Raw genomic sequence first — 17,581 nt, 5'->3', positions numbered from 1 at the left:
TAAACCATTTTAATAAAAATATACTAATTTAGTAGTATGTGCTATTGGTTAATCCTATTTTAAGTATTAAGGACCAACCTCATGGTCCGTACTATTCAGGGTGCACACAGATAAACCATGGGTACACATACATGTTCATTCTTATGAGCCAATTAATGAACAAAGTCCTGTGTTTTGCTCCTACACTTCTTCCTGTACAGTTACAGTTAGAGCACCATTATTTCTGATAAGGCGAACTCTAAAGAAGCACAAAGATCATCACAAAATAGTGGTTCAAGGTATATTCCAGTTTGGTAAGATTCTATAATAGGCCTCTTTATATGATATAAACCAGTCGGTTGGTTAATCATCTGTTCTGAAGGCATCGTTTTCTAAATATCACCACCTGGAAATTCCCCTAAGGAAAAGAGCACAAAATGTACATTTAAACAAAAAAGAAACTGATCAGCAGTGAAGGAGCAAATCACATTTTGGGGCATATTTATTCTAGTGTGTAAGCCAACATCACTGGTGATGTGACCCATAGCAAGCAATCAGATCTTTGCTTTTGTTTTCTAACTTAAATGTAATTGCTAATTGGTTGCTATGGGCAATATCACCGGTGATGTTGGCTTACACATTACAATAAATATGCCCTTACGTTTGCATTTGAAAGACCATAAAGAGCATGGTTAATGTGTAAGCCAATTGCAACTTTACTGTGGTGTAATTTCTAAAATGCTTTTGAGGAAAAAATATATTTGTGTAACAATAATGCTTTAGTGCTGTTATTACTGAGATGCATGTAACAATTTTTGTGCCAGAATATAACCATATTTGCAAGTCAAATGTTATCAGAGAATGACTATTAACAATAGGTAATGTGTGGATTTTTTCCTGCAAGCGTCATTGCAGCAGCAAGCGGGAATTGCCCTGGTGCAGTTGCTTTTGATCTGGCAAAATTAGCACAACTGCACATGCATTTTCTCAGAGATAAAATGCAATTGCATGGAAGTTCGCTTGGCATAATTTCCGATGTACGGTGTGAGTAACGCATGCCCAATTCTTTGGGAGCAAGTGTGCTCCTTCTATTGGTGCAGGGTATGAAGGGAACCCTGGAGCTACTGCCTGGTCAGAAGGTGGCAGTAGCTCCAGTGTTCTCCCTGCGTGACTGGGTGCAGCAGTGCCTGATTCAGAATGGAAAGCAGGGAGGACTGAGCAGCACTAAGCACAACTATATGGAATTGTAAAGAGTGCATTTTGATGCAAGTAGGGTCTGCGTAACAATGAAAATAAAAAGTTAAAATGAAAGTTATAAATCCAGCTATTTCATTATTCACTCTTTTAGCTTGCCCTCCGAAATGAAGAAACTGATAATGAAAACAGCAAGTTAAGAAGAGAGGTAGGTGCTGATTAATTCTTAATTTGTGTGTGCTTGTTTGTTGAAAACCCAGCAGGATATTATTGTTTGCTTAGATAGTACTTAAGTGGTTTGAAAAAAATAATCAAATTCATTATTGTTCATTTTTAATAGAAATTTTTTGGAAATGACTGCTTCATTTCATTGTTTTTTGGATAATGGGTTTCTGTATGATTCTTATCTATATTTTTCTCCAAATAATGTTTGTTTTCCAACAGCTAAATGCTACTTGCTTATTGGTAGCTATGAGCAACGAGACCAGTACAAACTTTACACCTTCTGTTAAATTACACTGATAACGTTCAAACGTGGAATCATATAACAGAGCATAACACTGGTGCAGAAAAGGCAGGATTCTGTTAAATGTATTGATTGCAAACAAGAATGGAATGTGACCGAAATGTTTAAAATAAATCAGTATTTACCAAAAAGAAAAAATATCCTGTGTTCATAGCAAGGTTTTTTTTTCCCCAAAGTGCCTCAACCACTGTTAGTTGAACTCAGACCAATTTAATAAATATTTCACTTGCAGTCTCCCTGGCAATTTTTTTTTTCCGCTTTCCAGCTGTACTGTTTCTTCTTCTCCTTGCTGGACAGAAGGCTTACTCCCAGCCCCACCCCTTATTCACAGGTGATGATCGCAGCTGTGGTTGTCCTTAATAAATAAGCCCTCGTAGGGCATAAACACTGCAAAATGAGCTTATATTTTATATTTTACCACGTAAATGTCGAGCATTGTAGTTGATAAAGTGGCAGCCAGTTAGTATGCACTGTTTTCGTGTCTGAGTCTCAGAGTCAGACATTCTGTTGAGGTACAAAAATAATATTGAAATACAGTTATGGGACCTGTTATCCAGAATGCTCGCGACCTGGGGCTTTCCGGATAAGAATTCTTTCCGTAATTTGGATCTCCATACCATAAGTCTGCTAAAAATCATTTAAATATTGAATAAACCCAACAGGATTGTTTTGCCTCCAATACGGATTAATTATATCTTAGTTGGGATCAAGTACAAGGTACTGTTTAATTATTACTGAGAAAAAGGAAATAATCAGAATTATTTGCTTATAATGGAGTCTATGGGAGATGGCCTTTCCATAATTTGGAACTTTCTGGATAATGGGTTTCCAGATAAGGGATCCTATACTTGTACCTGTATTGCTCAGTCAATGGATATAGTTAGTAAACACAGTTATCAAGAGATATATCCATCATCAGATCAGGTGAGACATGACAATTTTAGGTGAAAATGATGTCCATAAAGGCTGCAAATCCAGAAGCAGCATTGCTAGATTTTAGGCATCTTTTCTTTCCAGTTAAAACCACATACCTGTATTATCTAAAGCAAGGTAAATTATCCTTTTATTTTTCCTTTCCTTTATATTATCATTTCATTACCTTTATTTATAATTCTGTATATATTGTATTTCTTTTGCTTCTAATGTTTCTTTATCCATTCTCCTTATTTCATCTTTCCATTTTTTTTTAATTTGGAGAAAAAACTAATAAAGAAAAAGGTATGGAATTTTCTCTTGGGACACATTTTACTTGTAATAAATCATAGTTATTTATTCCATTTGATCTTAAATGCCCAGAAATAATAGCTGGTAAATATATCAATAGAATGAACAACTGCGGCAAGATGTCATCGATTATCAGCGGCAGATTGACTCTCAGAGGGAAACCCTTATGTCACGTTCCCGGGGACAGGATTACAAATCTTTGCTTTCTCAAAAGAACATGGAGCTGGTCAAGTATCTTGATGAAATTCAGGTGAGATATTAAAATGTTATGTATATTTTAGTGCTAGTGAATGTGAGCATGTTGTATTTTTCATTATGTTTGTAAATTGTAAGCTCTTTTGGGCAGGGCTCTCTTCACCTCTTGTATCGGTTATTGATTGCTTTATATGTTACTCTGTATGTCCAATGTATGAAACCCATTTATTGTACAGCGCTGCAGAATATGTTGGCGCTTTATAAATAAATGTTATTAATAATAATAATAATAATAATGTGGGTAATAAATTTGAATTTGACTGAGCATTTGATTTGCTAAATTTAGGAATCTGTACTTCCTGGTAGTTTATATTTACAATTTTACTTTCTACTACATTTTGTACACCTGCAATCGTTTAGTTGATCTTCACCTTAGAAGTACTTACAAGGCACAAAACCTTAAAGAGCATAGCACTATACATATATGTCTTAATTGTAGTAAGATGATGACTAACCTATTTTAACTGAGGATTTTAGAATTCACATGACTGAATTTGCAGTTTAGATGCATTAATGGGATTTGTGCAATCCCATTAATGGAGTCCTCCACCTTAAAACTGTTTTTGTTTTTTTTTTTGTTTTAAAGATATTTGGAAATGTAATTGCAGGTTAAAGCTGACTTTTAAACCATTGATATTTTATAATTATTGCAAACTGGAAATTTGCTAAGAATTCTTTTACAATGCAAAAATAGTTTTTGGGTGGAAGACCCCTTTAAAACTGTTATATTTACTTACATTTTATTTTAAACCTTCAGAGCTTAAGTGAAACTAATGAAAAGCTAGAAGCTCAAAACCAGGAATTGACCAAGCATCTTGAGTACTCTGTGCAGGAAATGGAAAAGATGACAGATGAGTACAACAAAATGAAACTAATGGTACAAAATAGTGACAGTACTATGGATCGTCTGAGAAAAGAGAAAGAGCAGCATAGGCTTCAGGTGAGTTCTGTTTTGGATTTTAAAATTCTGTATAGACGATGAATAGTTTAAAGTAAGTGAGAGGGCTCATCTAGCTTGTGTAAACATATTAATATGCCCTACATATCTTTTACCTTTTATGAACCTGTATATTATCCTTATAGTAGTATTCCGAATCTATAAGTTTAGTAAAGATTGCTGGATTGCTGGATATCAGTTCAAAACCACCCTAGATGTCTGCAGACCACTATAATGCGTCAGATATGAAAAGCTGATATTACATCATTTTTTATTCTAATTGTCTTCATACAGGTCCAGGAACTAGCAGAGCAACTTAAAGCAAAGAATGAAGAAGATGATCCAGTGATGAGAGCTGTAAATGCAAAAGTGGACGAATGGAAGGTATTAAGTGAATCTTAATCTTTGTCATTGAAGGTGTTCTTGGTGATTATTAAATTGATTTTATTATTTTCAGATAATATTAGCTTCCAAAGATGAAGAAATTAGTGACTATCAAAAAAAGATTGTTGATCTTAGAGAAAAACTAAAAATCGCTCAGCTTGATGCAGATAAAAGCAGTGTTCTTGCTCTCCAGCAGGTAAATTTTACATCTGTTATTTCTGTAGTTTTCTGAAGTTGTCAAATGTAATGCTGACCAATAAACAAATATTTGTAAATTTCATCTTTAGGTTTCTTAAGCCTCTATGAATGTCATTCTGACAATAGTGTTTTTTTTATTTCGCCATTGTAATTTTGTTTATATTTTTCATTGCCATGCTTCTTTGCAAGGAGCTTACATGGCATTTTAAAGGAAATTTCCAGCCAAAACTGGCAGTCATGGAAAAGGCCAAGAAAGCCAATAATAGAAATAACCCCTCTGCCGTTTTATAAAAGAGATATCACTGTTACTCGCATAGGTATTCTTCTATAATATAAAGCAGATATTGTCATCAAGTCCAAATATAATCCTGTTAAATTGATCAAAACACATTTAAGGGCATATTGCCAGTGACAATATCTACTTTATAAAGGTTAATAAAGTAGCAAGTCTCCAGATATAGCTGGGGTTTTGTTATGTTTAGAACTCCAAGGAAAATTGCTTACGATTTTTGTCCAACAAAATGTAACCTGCTTTTTCAAGTTTTGTGTAGCTTTCTGCTTTTTTTTTGGAAGTTTTTGTGTGCTATTGAAGAAATTATAATAATTCTCTTTTTAGGCCCTGCAGGAAAGGAATAATCACATCAAAATGTTGACTGAGAAATTGGAACAACACACACAGGAGATGGAATCAAACACATTTCACATTGAAAAATTAAAGCTGCAGTTGCAAACTGAAAAAGGCAATTTATGGAAAATTCTCTATTAGATATTTTGTACAGCATTTTCTTTAATAAATCTTTGAAAACAATATGAATGAATGTTATTAAATTGTATTCTATTTTTAACAGAACAAAATTAAGTTTATTTTGATCAGTTGATAAAAAATCTATAAAGAAAAATAGAAAATGCAACTTAATACCAGCCAAAGCATAAAAATGCACTAAATTAGGCTACAATGCATTTAATTTAAGCATATGTTACATCCAGCAGCCTTCTTTTACATAAGATGCATGCTGCCAAGGTTCCCCTGGAACCTCCATATTCTCATGAATCTCAGCCTTGTTTAATAGAGAGATTAAACTGATCAGCACTCAGGCATGCACAGTAAGCACCTACAGGGGACTAGGGCATGTGTATTTTATCTGACACCACAGTGAACACTGGCTAATTTCAGTAAGAAGGTGTCTCATTAAAATTTATAATGTGATTCTTTATAAATTGTCTCTCCCCATAGGAATAGAACTGTTAGTAGCTGGCATTCTTTGCTCTTCCATTCCAGTATTCTATAAACTGCTGTATAGCAAACATAGAGATATGTGTAATATTATATATCTGTCACTATCATATTTATCTGTAATTCTATATATTTTTTGTAGCAAATATGCAATGACTTTATAAGGAAAGTTGTGTTTTTCTAATTTTGGACTCTTTAAAATCAGGTGTCTCTGGCCATATAGAAATCAAGCAAGCTGAAGAACTTGTGGGAATGCTTAATATTCTTGAGGAGAGGGTAAAAGAATCAGAGCGTATAGCAAAATTAGCAGAAAGTGATGCTCGTGAAAAGGATAAAGAACTTGTCGAGGCCCTTAGACGTATGAGGGAATACGAAGCGGTAATAAATCTACTTTTTCTAAACCAAATAAAAATGAAAATACACATCAGTTTGTACGATCATTAACAATACTGTGTCCCACTTTATACACACATTGTAATATTGTCAAAAATATTTTTAGACATCTGTACTTTATTTTTTTAAACTAATATGTTTAAGATGCAAAATTTGGTTAGCAAATATGTGTAACTAAAGTTATAGCTTGGGAATGTGCATAAACTTTTTTATACATGGAAGCAGGATTTTTAAAATTAAGGGTAATGATGAGCACATGCCCTGTTCAAAGTGAGAAAATGTAGTGCTCTGCTTTATGAAGTGATAAAAACAAATAAATTAAATATATTATAACCATGGCTAGCCAGCCTACTCACTTTATACTACAAATAAATACCCATTTAAAGATTTAAACTATACAAATAGTCACACTGAAAAAATACATTAAATATATTAAATATACTAAAACCATGGCTTGCCAGCCTACTCACTATATACTACAGGTATGGGATTCGCTATCCAGGAACCCGTTATCCAGAAAGTTCCGAATTACAGAAATCCCGTCTCCCATAGACTCCATTTTAATCAAATCATTTCGATTTTTAAAACTGATTAACTTTTTCTTTGTAATAATAAAACAGTACCTTGTATTTGATCCCAACTAAGATATAATTAATCCTTATTGGAGGCAAAACAATCCTATTGGGTTTAATTAAAATTTTATTGATTTTCAAGTAGACTTAAGGTATGAAGATCCAAATTATGGAAAGACTTCTTATCCAGAATACCCTTGATCCTGAGCATTCTGTATAACGGATCCTATACCTGTACAAATAAATACCCATTAAAAAGATTTAAAATGATACAAAAAGTGACACTGAAAAAAGAACAAAGCAAAAGAAAAGGGAAAATAATAGCAGCTAGCATGTATTTATACAGTTAAGGTGACCTAACACGTTTGGAAATCGATCGTGTGTTTAAATGCAACAATCTAAAACTACCATTCAGATTGAAATTGTAGGATAAGGCCCTAAAAATAACAAATAAGAGGATGTTCTGAACATTAAATAGTTGGCAGGCGCCAATTGTACGAAAGACACTTCCTGGAAATACATTGTTGGTCCCCCCTAAAGATAATGTGAGCTACACAATACATGTGCAGATTTTATCACTATACAACCAAAAATTTTAACCTGTCTGATCAACTAAACAACCAGTCACCATGGTACGAAAATAATTGGGATGATAATGTAGAGCCCACACACAGTCCAAAATTGTACTAAACTCTGTTTCATACAATAATATTGGTGCGCATATGGCCTGCTTTAGATTTAAGGTTTTGTGGTTGGGGCTGGCCATATGGATCCCAGACATGTGTCCCAGACTTTATGATACTGTGACCCAGATTGTCCCAGTGTTAAGATTTTCTTTTCCCACTGCCATTCATTCCATAGCCTCTATATTATTTATCTGAGCCATCCATTCCTGTAATGTGGGCTAAGTGAATCTTTTCCAGTACTTTGCAATTAGTGTGGTGGATGCATTAAATATGTGAATAGTAATTTTCTGGAGGTTTTAATTTTCGTGGGTATATTTGTAAAAGGGCTATTTCTGGGCACTTAGGTAGCTTTGAGGACATTTGAAAGCCTTCTTGCTTTAGAGGTGATACCATTTGGCAGCACCCCCACATTTACTTTATTAGATATTGATGGACATAAAGGTATACAGAATAATTGATTTATTTTTGCTTAGAAATACAATTAAAATTCTTGTTAATTGTGGCTTATCTCTATGGTAAATATTACTAGGAGTTATTTAAGGGCTTTTTAAAAAGTCAGTATTATTGCAGAGAATACCATTTAAGTTTGCAGAACTATTAAATATTTGCAAGAATACAGCCTTGCATTAACAGCAATTCATATATGTAAATGTTTGTTTCACATTTTAATAGGAGGGCAGCAGTTTAAAACTCATAATGGGTCACTATTGGATGAGACATGGGCATTCATACCCATGGATACAATGAGAGTGTCATCATAACTGTAATATGCTGTTATGGTTTTTCTGCCATAATAAATTAAGCCCAGACTGTTCCCAAGATGTTCTTTTTGGAAGATGTAATTTCAGCATGGTAAGCAGGAATAATAATTTCGTTTTGATTACAATTACAGGGTGTATATGGTCTAGTGGAAGCTGTTTCTGAAATTAAGGAGCTGAAAACTCAAATAAAAATAAGAGACCAAGAAATTGAATCACTAATAAAGGATCTCAACAAACATCACTTGAAGCTTAATGATATCCTTGATGAAAATGAAGAACTCAAGCAGCGTTTAGGTATTGTTTGTTGCCATTTTTAATTATTGCATATAAAAGACATTCAGCCTTATACAAAACAGTTTGGGCACACTCTAATCATAATTGCTTTGATGTTTCAAGTTTTTTTTTTGAGTCAGATCAAAATTATTATGTCTCATTAATATTATGTTATAAAAGAAGATTTTAAATAAGTGGTTTAAACATGTATGTCTAAAAATACTATATTATTTCTAATGTATGTCATTATTAGTTAAACAGAAAGTAAGAGACGCAAAGACCATGTAAAAAAAGTATTTACATTTTCCACAGGTCTAGTAATCAATCAGAAGGCAAATGGTAAATTGTCTCTGTTGATTGCTTGCTATCCATTACAGGTATCGGACCCCTTATCCGGAAACCCATTATCCAGAAAGTTCTGAATTACGGAAAGGCCATCTTCCATAGACTGTAATCAAATAATTCACATTTTTAAAAAATATTTAATTTTTGTCTCTAATAATAAAATAGTAGCTTGTACTTGATCCCATATAATTAATCCTTACTGGAGCCTTAACAATCCTGTTGGGTTTAATTACTTAAATAATTTTATTAGCAGACTTAAGGTATGAGATCCGAATTACTGAAAGACCCCTTATCCGGAAACCCCCAGGTCCCAAGCATGCAGCTCTTTTCCCTTTCTCCTGTGCCAATTTTCGTATTTGTTTATATACCTTAAGTCTACTAAAAAAACACTTCAAACATTAAATAAACCCAATAGGATTGTTTTGCCTCCAATGAAGATGAATTATATTTTAGTTAGGATCAAGTACAAGGTACTGTTTTATTATTAAAGAGAAAAAGGAAATTACCTTTTAAAAATTGTAATTATTTGTTTACAATGAAGTCTATGGGAGATGGCCTTCCCATAATTTGGAAATCTATATAACAGGTTTCCGGATAACAGTTCCCATACCTGCATATTATTCCGCAAAACTGAAAGCACAAAAAAGAGTGGTAGTATAATAGAGTGTAAGTGTCATAAAATAAATATTGACTGCATCAATGAGCTAAATCTGTGAAGGACCCAAATCGGCAGGTTGCATCTGCCCATGTGGGGCCACCTTTAGTAAAGTTAGCAGATCTTATCAGGAATACATCTATAAAAAGATGAATTGTGTATTTGTGTTGAAATCATTCATTACATATTAATGTATGTATGTTTGTTGCTTTTTTTTTTTTTTTTAGGTCTTGATCCAAAAACTGCAATTGATTTAACAGAATTTAAAAATATTAAAGCTCTAAAAGAGCAACAGTACAGAGCAGAAAATCAGGTTCTTTTGAAAGAGGCAAGTATATCATGTTAAAACTTTTAAATCTATAATAGTTTTTATTATAACTACTAATAACAACAATTGTTGATACATATAAAAATGTTTGCTGTTATTTTAAAAATATATATATTTCAGAATAAATATATTCAAAATTATTGAAGGAAAAAATATAAGGGCACGTTTAATAATATTTGAGCTAAATATCACAGGTGATGTTTGCCGAAGCAACCGATCAGACATTTGCTTTTGATTTCTAATTTGTAGGCAACTAATTGTTGATTGATTGCTATGGGCAGCTTCAACACCCCATACTGTTAATAAAAGTCAAACCACACACACATACTCTTATAAAAATATACACACACATTATATATGTGCAAAAAATATTACAATTCTAGTGATGCTTGTAAAATTCATAACTTGGCTCAGATTTGCATCATATTTGTATAAATGGAAATGGCACAGCACACATCTAGTCCATAAGTGTGGGTCACATCCCCACCCCTAAACTGTTTTGCCAACTTGCTTTATAAACTTGCCCCCCACCCATGTTGGACATCACTGGAGGGGACGGGTATGAGTTTATAAAAGAAAGTATCATCCGAGTCACTCAGAAAGGGAGAGACATCATATGTGCGAAGCTTGACTAAAGAATGGTAAAGCTTAAGTCTTACTGTAGTGTAAAGGCCTGAGAGGAATGGGACACAGTGCTCACAAACTGGGATTAAAGAGGCATTTTCTGCTTTATAAATGTTTTGCTGGAAGTCACTACAGGTGATTGGGACTCTTTTAAAGGTTAAGAAAATCCTAGTTAACTTGGGGTGTGCCAATAGCTTAGGCACCCCCTGCTAGGGGCTGGTTCTCCTCTTTAGAAAAAACGCATTTGTCTGGGATATGTCTATAGCAATGCCGTTGCATACTGTATATGCACAAGTCTGTGATCTTCACCAGAAATCCCTAGAAAGACAGGGTAATGTGGTGGCACTGCTATCTAAAATCTAACAATTTTAATTAATTGACACGTGCCTTAACCATACTCAATTTAATTTTCCTCTTCTATATTAAACATTCCTGTGTGCTTTCTTTAAGAATTGTACAGACTAAGAAATCCTGGTGCTTTTCAAAATAAGGCAAAACAACACTTTTGCAATTGAATTTTGACTGCTGGGCCTTAAAGGTCAGAAAAATATTGAGAGGGTTATATCAAGTCTAGGGAGAATAGCTTTTAATTTCAATTCTAAAGTGTTTAAGTTCTGTTATCAAACTGAATCTAACATGTTCGTTCGTAACGTGTTTGATGTGATATGTTTTGAACAGGTTGAATGTCTTGAAGAAGAGCGGATCAGACTTAAAAAACAAATACGAAAATTGGCACAGGAGAAAGGGAAAAGAGCTGCATGTTTAGGTAAACAAAATCAGTACCTGTAGTAGGTTAAGTAAAAAAAAGTGTATTTACTACTTCTGATGAATCCCAAAAAAAACTTTTAATTTTGAAAGATAAAATGCAAATTTATTTGGTCTGAAAAAAAATCAAAATGTCTAACACATAACTAAAATGCAGAATAAGGGGCCCCTCTAATTATATTGGCATCCCATGGTAATGGTGACTGGGATATCCATTATTGGCATTCCATAACTTAAAATATCTGTGGAAACAATATGGTCTATAACAAATATACAGACGCAATCAAGTTATTTGGGGCTTCTATATTCAAGTTAGACATATTATCTGTTATTGCCCACATCAATTGATGTATAGCTCGTGGCTGGAACTGCACTCTCAGGATGGTGTAGTAATCCAATGCAGCCATCTGCCTCAAGAAATCCAGTGGTCCCATTTTACTTGTGCTTTGTAAGTGCCTGTAGTCACTGGACATCATTTTCTTATGAATGCACAATCTTCATGATATCAGCAATGTTTAAATGTTCAGTTGCACCAAAAGGGGCCTTCTTCCTGATCATGCTGCCTAGATACCTTGATGTCTATTTTGCCACAAAAGGGTCCCATTGAGTAGAATGTATGCATAATTAGGTCCCTTAATGAAAGAAGCCTGTACATACATGCCTTTTTTAAGATTAATCCTAAACCAGACCATAAGGAATGATCACTATAATGCCCTAAAAACATGTTTTCATGTTCTCATAGATGATACAGGTATAAACCTGTTATCCAGAAAGCTCTGAATTACGGAGAGCCTGTCTCCATTTTAAACAAATAATTCAGAATTTTAAAACTGATTTCCTTTTTATCTGTAGAAATAAAACCGTACCTTGTAATTGATCCTAACTAAGATATAAATAATCCTTATTGGATGTAAAACAATCCAATTGGGTTTGGTTAATGCTTTATTGATTTTTTATATTATTATTCATATATATATATATATATATATATATATATATATATATATATATATATATATATATATATATATATATATATATATATATATATGAGTTCTGTAATAAAATCAAAAAGTGCTTTAATCAAGTATTAATTTAGAGGGTGTGCACACCACTAATGCCAACCAGGTTTTTGTATCATTTCAATTTTTTCACTAAACTGTTCCAGATTTGTTTTCGACTTTTGTATAGATTGCAATTTTGCAATAACGGTGGAATAGGTTCTGACAGGAATTATCTCAATTTCATTTTTTTTATTAAGCAAAAACATGCCATTTTGCAGGGGTGTATAGACTCTTTATGTCTTTATGTTTTTTTTCTCTCTTTCTTTCTTAAGGTTTGACTGCAGATGACCTAAACTTAAGTGTTGATTCTCCAGAAGATCATAAGTCTAAGAAGAAGAAGCCATCAAACAGCATAGTTTTAGATCATGCAGAAGGAATGGTAAATGTTATTGTCATAATTACTACTGATCATTTCTGAAATATTATACAATGGTGTTGTAAAACGGGAATACCCTAATAACAAATGAAATAGTCCCTTTTACAAATTTCATGCCACCATGGCAGCCACCCAGGGGCACCTTCACCAGTCACAAGCTCCCCTGAGCATCAAACCCAGCGCCATACTCGCCCTCACCCTGCGCACTATGTACCTGTAACTTCCTCTTTGCAACTGCGATTGGGGGGCGGTGTGCCCATAGTTCTACTGAAGCAGGCCTGGGTCAGCAGAACCCACAAAGCCTGGTGCCCACTGGATTTTTTTCCAGTGTCCCACCAGCATAGTCTGGCCCTGTACATAAGTAAAGGAGGCCATACATGGGCAGCCCGAGGGATGAATAATCAGATCAGTTCGATATCTCCCACTTGTGTTGGGCATATCAGGGAAAGATCCTCTTCGTGTGTATGGCCAGCTAAAGCAAGCTGTCAGGATGTTTATTTTAGAACAATTATATATTCTTTTTAATAAAAAAAGTATATATACTTGTTATTAAATTTTACATTGCCTAGACAAATGTTCATGCTTTAAAGGGGGTGCCAAGGAAAAGCAGAACAGTCAACTGTTTCTTCTTTGCTGTTAGTCATTAGTTGATGTATAATTTTTGGCATATGCTCACACACATGACCTTACATTTTTTTTTCAAGAATGAGCATCTATCAAAACAGCTGAGTGAAAAAGAACAAGAGTTAGAGAGATACAAAACCATTACAGCAGAGTTAAAGTCCAAATGTAAGTATGTGATTTATTTATTTTGGGAAAATAGTTCAATATTAAAATTAATATGTTTATAACGATTGTAGGTGCTGTTCATTTACTCTTGTATAGACACTCTGTGATGGGCAAAATTTTTTCCCCTCTCATTAACATAAAATTGCAGGTTACTTTTGTTCTGAGCACTGGCTTAGCAGCAGGATAGGAGAGAACAGGCAAGGGCATTACATGTCCTCTCATATCCTGCTGTGGGGCCAGTGCTAGGAACAGAGGGACCTGAAATTTTATGTTGGCCTCTTTCCCATAGACTACACTGATCTGTTAAGGAGGTAGGGAGCCGGATGGGAACCTTTGGCTATTCCAGATGGGGTTTCCATAATTTGGATGACCATACCTTAAATTTAAATATTCAAATAAGCCAAACATTAAATAAGCCCAGTAGAATTATTGTTCAACCAATATGGATTTATGCCACTTAGTTAGGATCAAGTACTGTTTTTCAGTTTTTTTTAGTACAGAGAAAAAGGAAATAATAATAACAAAAAAATAGAATCATTTGCTTAAAATGAACTCTATGGGGCACATTTACTAATCCACGAATCCGAATCCGAATGGGAAAAATTCGGATTGTAAACTAACATTTTGCGATTTTTTTCATAGCCGTTACGACTTTTTCGTAGCCGTTACGACTTGCGCGAATTGTCGCAACTTTTTCGTAGCCGTTAAGATTTCCTTGTATCTTGTCGCAACTTTTTCGTATTGAGCGCTCATAAATGGCCGGCAAACCTTTCAGACTTTGCATGATTTTGGAAGCCTCCCATAGGACTCAATGGCACTCTGCAGCTCCAACCTGGCCCAAGGAAAGTCACGATACTGAAGCTTGAATGAATCCGAAACTTTTGTACTTGGCGCGGCGGCTACGAAAAAGTCGCAACAATTTACGAAAAACTCGTAATGGCTATGAAAAAGTCGCAACAATTTATGAAAAAAAATCACAAAATACCGATCATTATGAAAAAAACGCATTCAGACGCTTTTTGGACGTTCGTAGATTAGTAAATGTGCCCCTATGCAAGATGGTCTTCACGTAATTTGAGTTCTGGATATCTGGTTTCTAGATAAGAGATCTTGTACCTGTACTTGTAAAATATAACATTATGCATTTGATAAAAATGTATTTTCACCTTTTGTTGCATCAATATATAGATGCAAGGAAACACACAAAAACATTTGCTGACTAAATTGTATTATTTTTTCCCCAGTAAAAGAGATTTCTGAAGACAAAAAACATTTGGAGCAAATACCTAAGGACATATTCCAGGCTCTTAAAGATGTTGAGAAAGATCATACAAGAAATGGAGAAGCAACAATTATATCAGTACCTAGCTTGGAACGATTGATTCACGTAAGTACAAATTTAAAATAAACACCTCAAGTTAAAATTCAGTGGAAGCACAGCCACTGAACATAAAATAATGTGATAATCCTATAAGTACTTATGACTTAATGCTTATGTTTAACATAGTTTGATCCTCCATCCTCTAAAGGTCCTGAATTGTCCCATGTGCCAGTGTCATAAATAGCAAATACCTAAGAGTGTGTAAGAGACACAATGTTGTGGAGGGATTGGTATTTCTGTCCTTGTAATGTACTGCCATTGAAGTAGAATAAATTCTTAATGTTTCCACTACCCTTCATGGGAAGGTCCCTGAAATTGTCACCTGGTATGAATACTTTACTGTATACAGCATTCAACTGAAAGTTCAGAAGTTATAATAAATGGGTACATATTTTAACTAGACATGATCAATAGAATGTAGATTGGGACTGTATTGAGAGATTGCTGGGGAAACTGTCCTCATCATGCTGTCCAGAATGACATCTACCCTAGTAAGATGGTTCTTAAAAGATGAGATCCCGGATTAAATTTATAAAGCATATAATAGTTGTTTAACAGGCAGCCTATTAATGCAGATGACTAGGTTTTAAAAACAATATGTATGTTTATTTGTACAGGGAATTGTATTGATTAGCATGGTTGAAAAAAGTATTTAATATTGATTTCAATAAAGAAATATGTGACCATGCTTAAGTCAGTTCTTGGAGTATACTTTCTTTATATCAATTTATGTGTTGCTTAATCTTGGGGTTTATATTACATACCTTTCCTATGTATTCTGGCTAGAGAATTATGAGAGACTATAAAAAAAGTTAAAACTAATCCCTGTATATTACAATTCAGCGTAATTCATACAAACAACATTTTAGCAAACAATTTTTGGCAAAGAAAAGAGATACATACATGCAAAGAGAGTTGTTGGGCAGTAGATGCTGTAGATATGTTAAAGGTACATCATCTGGTTAAAAAAATACATTAAATGTAATGTATTCAATTAAAAATAAACTATGTACAGAGAGATTTTTTTTTAAATGTATTGTGTTCATTGAAGGCCATTGAATCCAGGAATACAGAGGGAATATTTGATGTCAGTATACACCTGAAAGCCCAAGTTGATCAGCTCACAGGAAGAAATGAGGAATTAAGACAAGAATTAAAGGAATCAAGAAAAGAAGCCATAAACATATCATGTGCCTTAGAAAAAGCAAATGAGAAGGTATAAGATTAATGTCTAGTAACGCATGATAGATTATTAAAGCAGAAATATATATATATTTATATATTTTGATAAGAAATAAGTTTAATGGGTTGCAATAAACAGATCCTAACCAATTCCTTATGTTTCCATTGGCTGAAAAATATATCAAATGCTCAAGTATTGATATTGATTATTCCAAAGTATTCATTTTATAAGTCTGTATCTAGAGAACAATGGGATCAGTCTTCTTTGGCCAACAGATCTGCCTGAGAGGATGTATCAGTTTATGTCTAAATGTTGAAGTGACATTTGGTTTATTCAAAGATGCACGACATCACAGATAAAAATAATTAGTAATTGGGCAGAATTGGTACTAAAAGGCTGCAGCAGTTATAGAAGGCAACACTGACCGTTGCTTAGTTAAAAGCATTGTGTACCCCTACTATATATATATATATATATAATATAAAAATCTTCAGTGATGTAACAGGCACTCACGAAAAAGCAATCATAATTGCCTGGGTGCAGTCCAAAATAAGCAAGATATATCCAAAAATGAAAGGTACCGCACTCACAGGACTTAAGAAAAACAAAATTTATTTTACTTACAGAATTGTATCTAACGTTTCGGCTGCTGCTGCAGCCTTTCTCAAAGACAGAGAACACAAGTGAAGGTGCACCTCATAAACACAAAATGGCGGGAAATAGTGACGTCATACAGTGGAACAAAAACAAGTATAAAGTATCAATAACAAACATGAACTATACGGAGTACTATTCAAGTCCAAAAGTAAAAAACACAAAGGGACAGTGTGAAAACATAAGGATAAAAAAGTAAAGAAAAGTGGGCTGAACCAGAGGTAATGACCTATTACACACACTAGCTCAACTACAACTCTCAGCCTGATAGATTAGCGCTGCATCTTCTAGTCAAAAAAGCTGAAAAACTACTAATTGTACTGCATAAAGGAAAAGTTCATTGAACAGTTAGGGCAGAGTAAGCCCCCCGAGAGAGAGAAAAAGAGACAGACCATATGGTTGGCGCTACCTCCGCTAGTCCCGTAGGTGGGGTGTAGCAGCAACAATCACCGATCGCCGAGTGCTATCATTCATACCGCACACCGTATCAGTGCTGGATGAATGATAGCACTCGGCGATCGGTGATTGTTGCTGCTACACCCCACCTACGGGACTAGCGGAGGTAGCGCCAACCATATGGTCTGTCTCTTTTTCTCTCTCTCGGGGGGCTTACTCTGCCCTAACTGTTCAATGAACTTTTCCTTTATGCAGTACAATTAGTAGTTTTTCAGCTTTTTTGACTAGAAGATGCAGCGCTAATCTATCAGGCTGAGAGTTGTAGTTGAGCTAGTGTGTGTAATAGGTCATTACCTCTGGTTCAGCCCACTTTTCTTTACTTTTTTATCCTTATGTTTTCACACT

The 17,581-nt window shown here is 34.3% G+C and overlaps 1 protein-coding gene across 2 annotated transcripts in view; it reads left to right on the top strand.

Annotated features, from left to right (window-relative positions):
- cep290 (centrosomal protein 290) overlaps positions 1 to 17,581 on the top strand; it is a 70,962-nt gene that overhangs the window by 7,340 nt on the left and 46,041 nt on the right. For both annotated transcript variants that reach the window (XM_031898900.1, XM_031898901.1), the window contains exons 7-20: positions 1,328 to 1,381; positions 3,024 to 3,173; positions 3,936 to 4,118; positions 4,410 to 4,499; positions 4,573 to 4,695; positions 5,314 to 5,437; positions 6,137 to 6,309; positions 8,475 to 8,637; positions 9,844 to 9,944; positions 11,247 to 11,334; positions 12,670 to 12,776; positions 13,478 to 13,562; positions 14,807 to 14,949; positions 15,995 to 16,159. In XM_031898900.1, the coding sequence (XP_031754760.1) occupies positions 1,328 to 1,381; positions 3,024 to 3,173; positions 3,936 to 4,118; positions 4,410 to 4,499; positions 4,573 to 4,695; positions 5,314 to 5,437; positions 6,137 to 6,309; positions 8,475 to 8,637; positions 9,844 to 9,944; positions 11,247 to 11,334; positions 12,670 to 12,776; positions 13,478 to 13,562; positions 14,807 to 14,949; positions 15,995 to 16,159 (1,749 nt within the window). The remainder of the gene's footprint in view (positions 1 to 1,327; positions 1,382 to 3,023; positions 3,174 to 3,935; positions 4,119 to 4,409; positions 4,500 to 4,572; positions 4,696 to 5,313; positions 5,438 to 6,136; positions 6,310 to 8,474; positions 8,638 to 9,843; positions 9,945 to 11,246; positions 11,335 to 12,669; positions 12,777 to 13,477; positions 13,563 to 14,806; positions 14,950 to 15,994; positions 16,160 to 17,581) is intronic.

This window comes from Xenopus tropicalis, chromosome 3, assembly GCF_000004195.4.
Source record: "Xenopus tropicalis strain Nigerian chromosome 3, UCB_Xtro_10.0, whole genome shotgun sequence".
Taxonomy (NCBI): Eukaryota; Metazoa; Chordata; class Amphibia; order Anura; family Pipidae; genus Xenopus; species Xenopus tropicalis.
The sequence above is the reverse complement of the archived record's forward strand: the minus strand, read 5'-3'. Positions and strand labels throughout refer to the sequence as shown.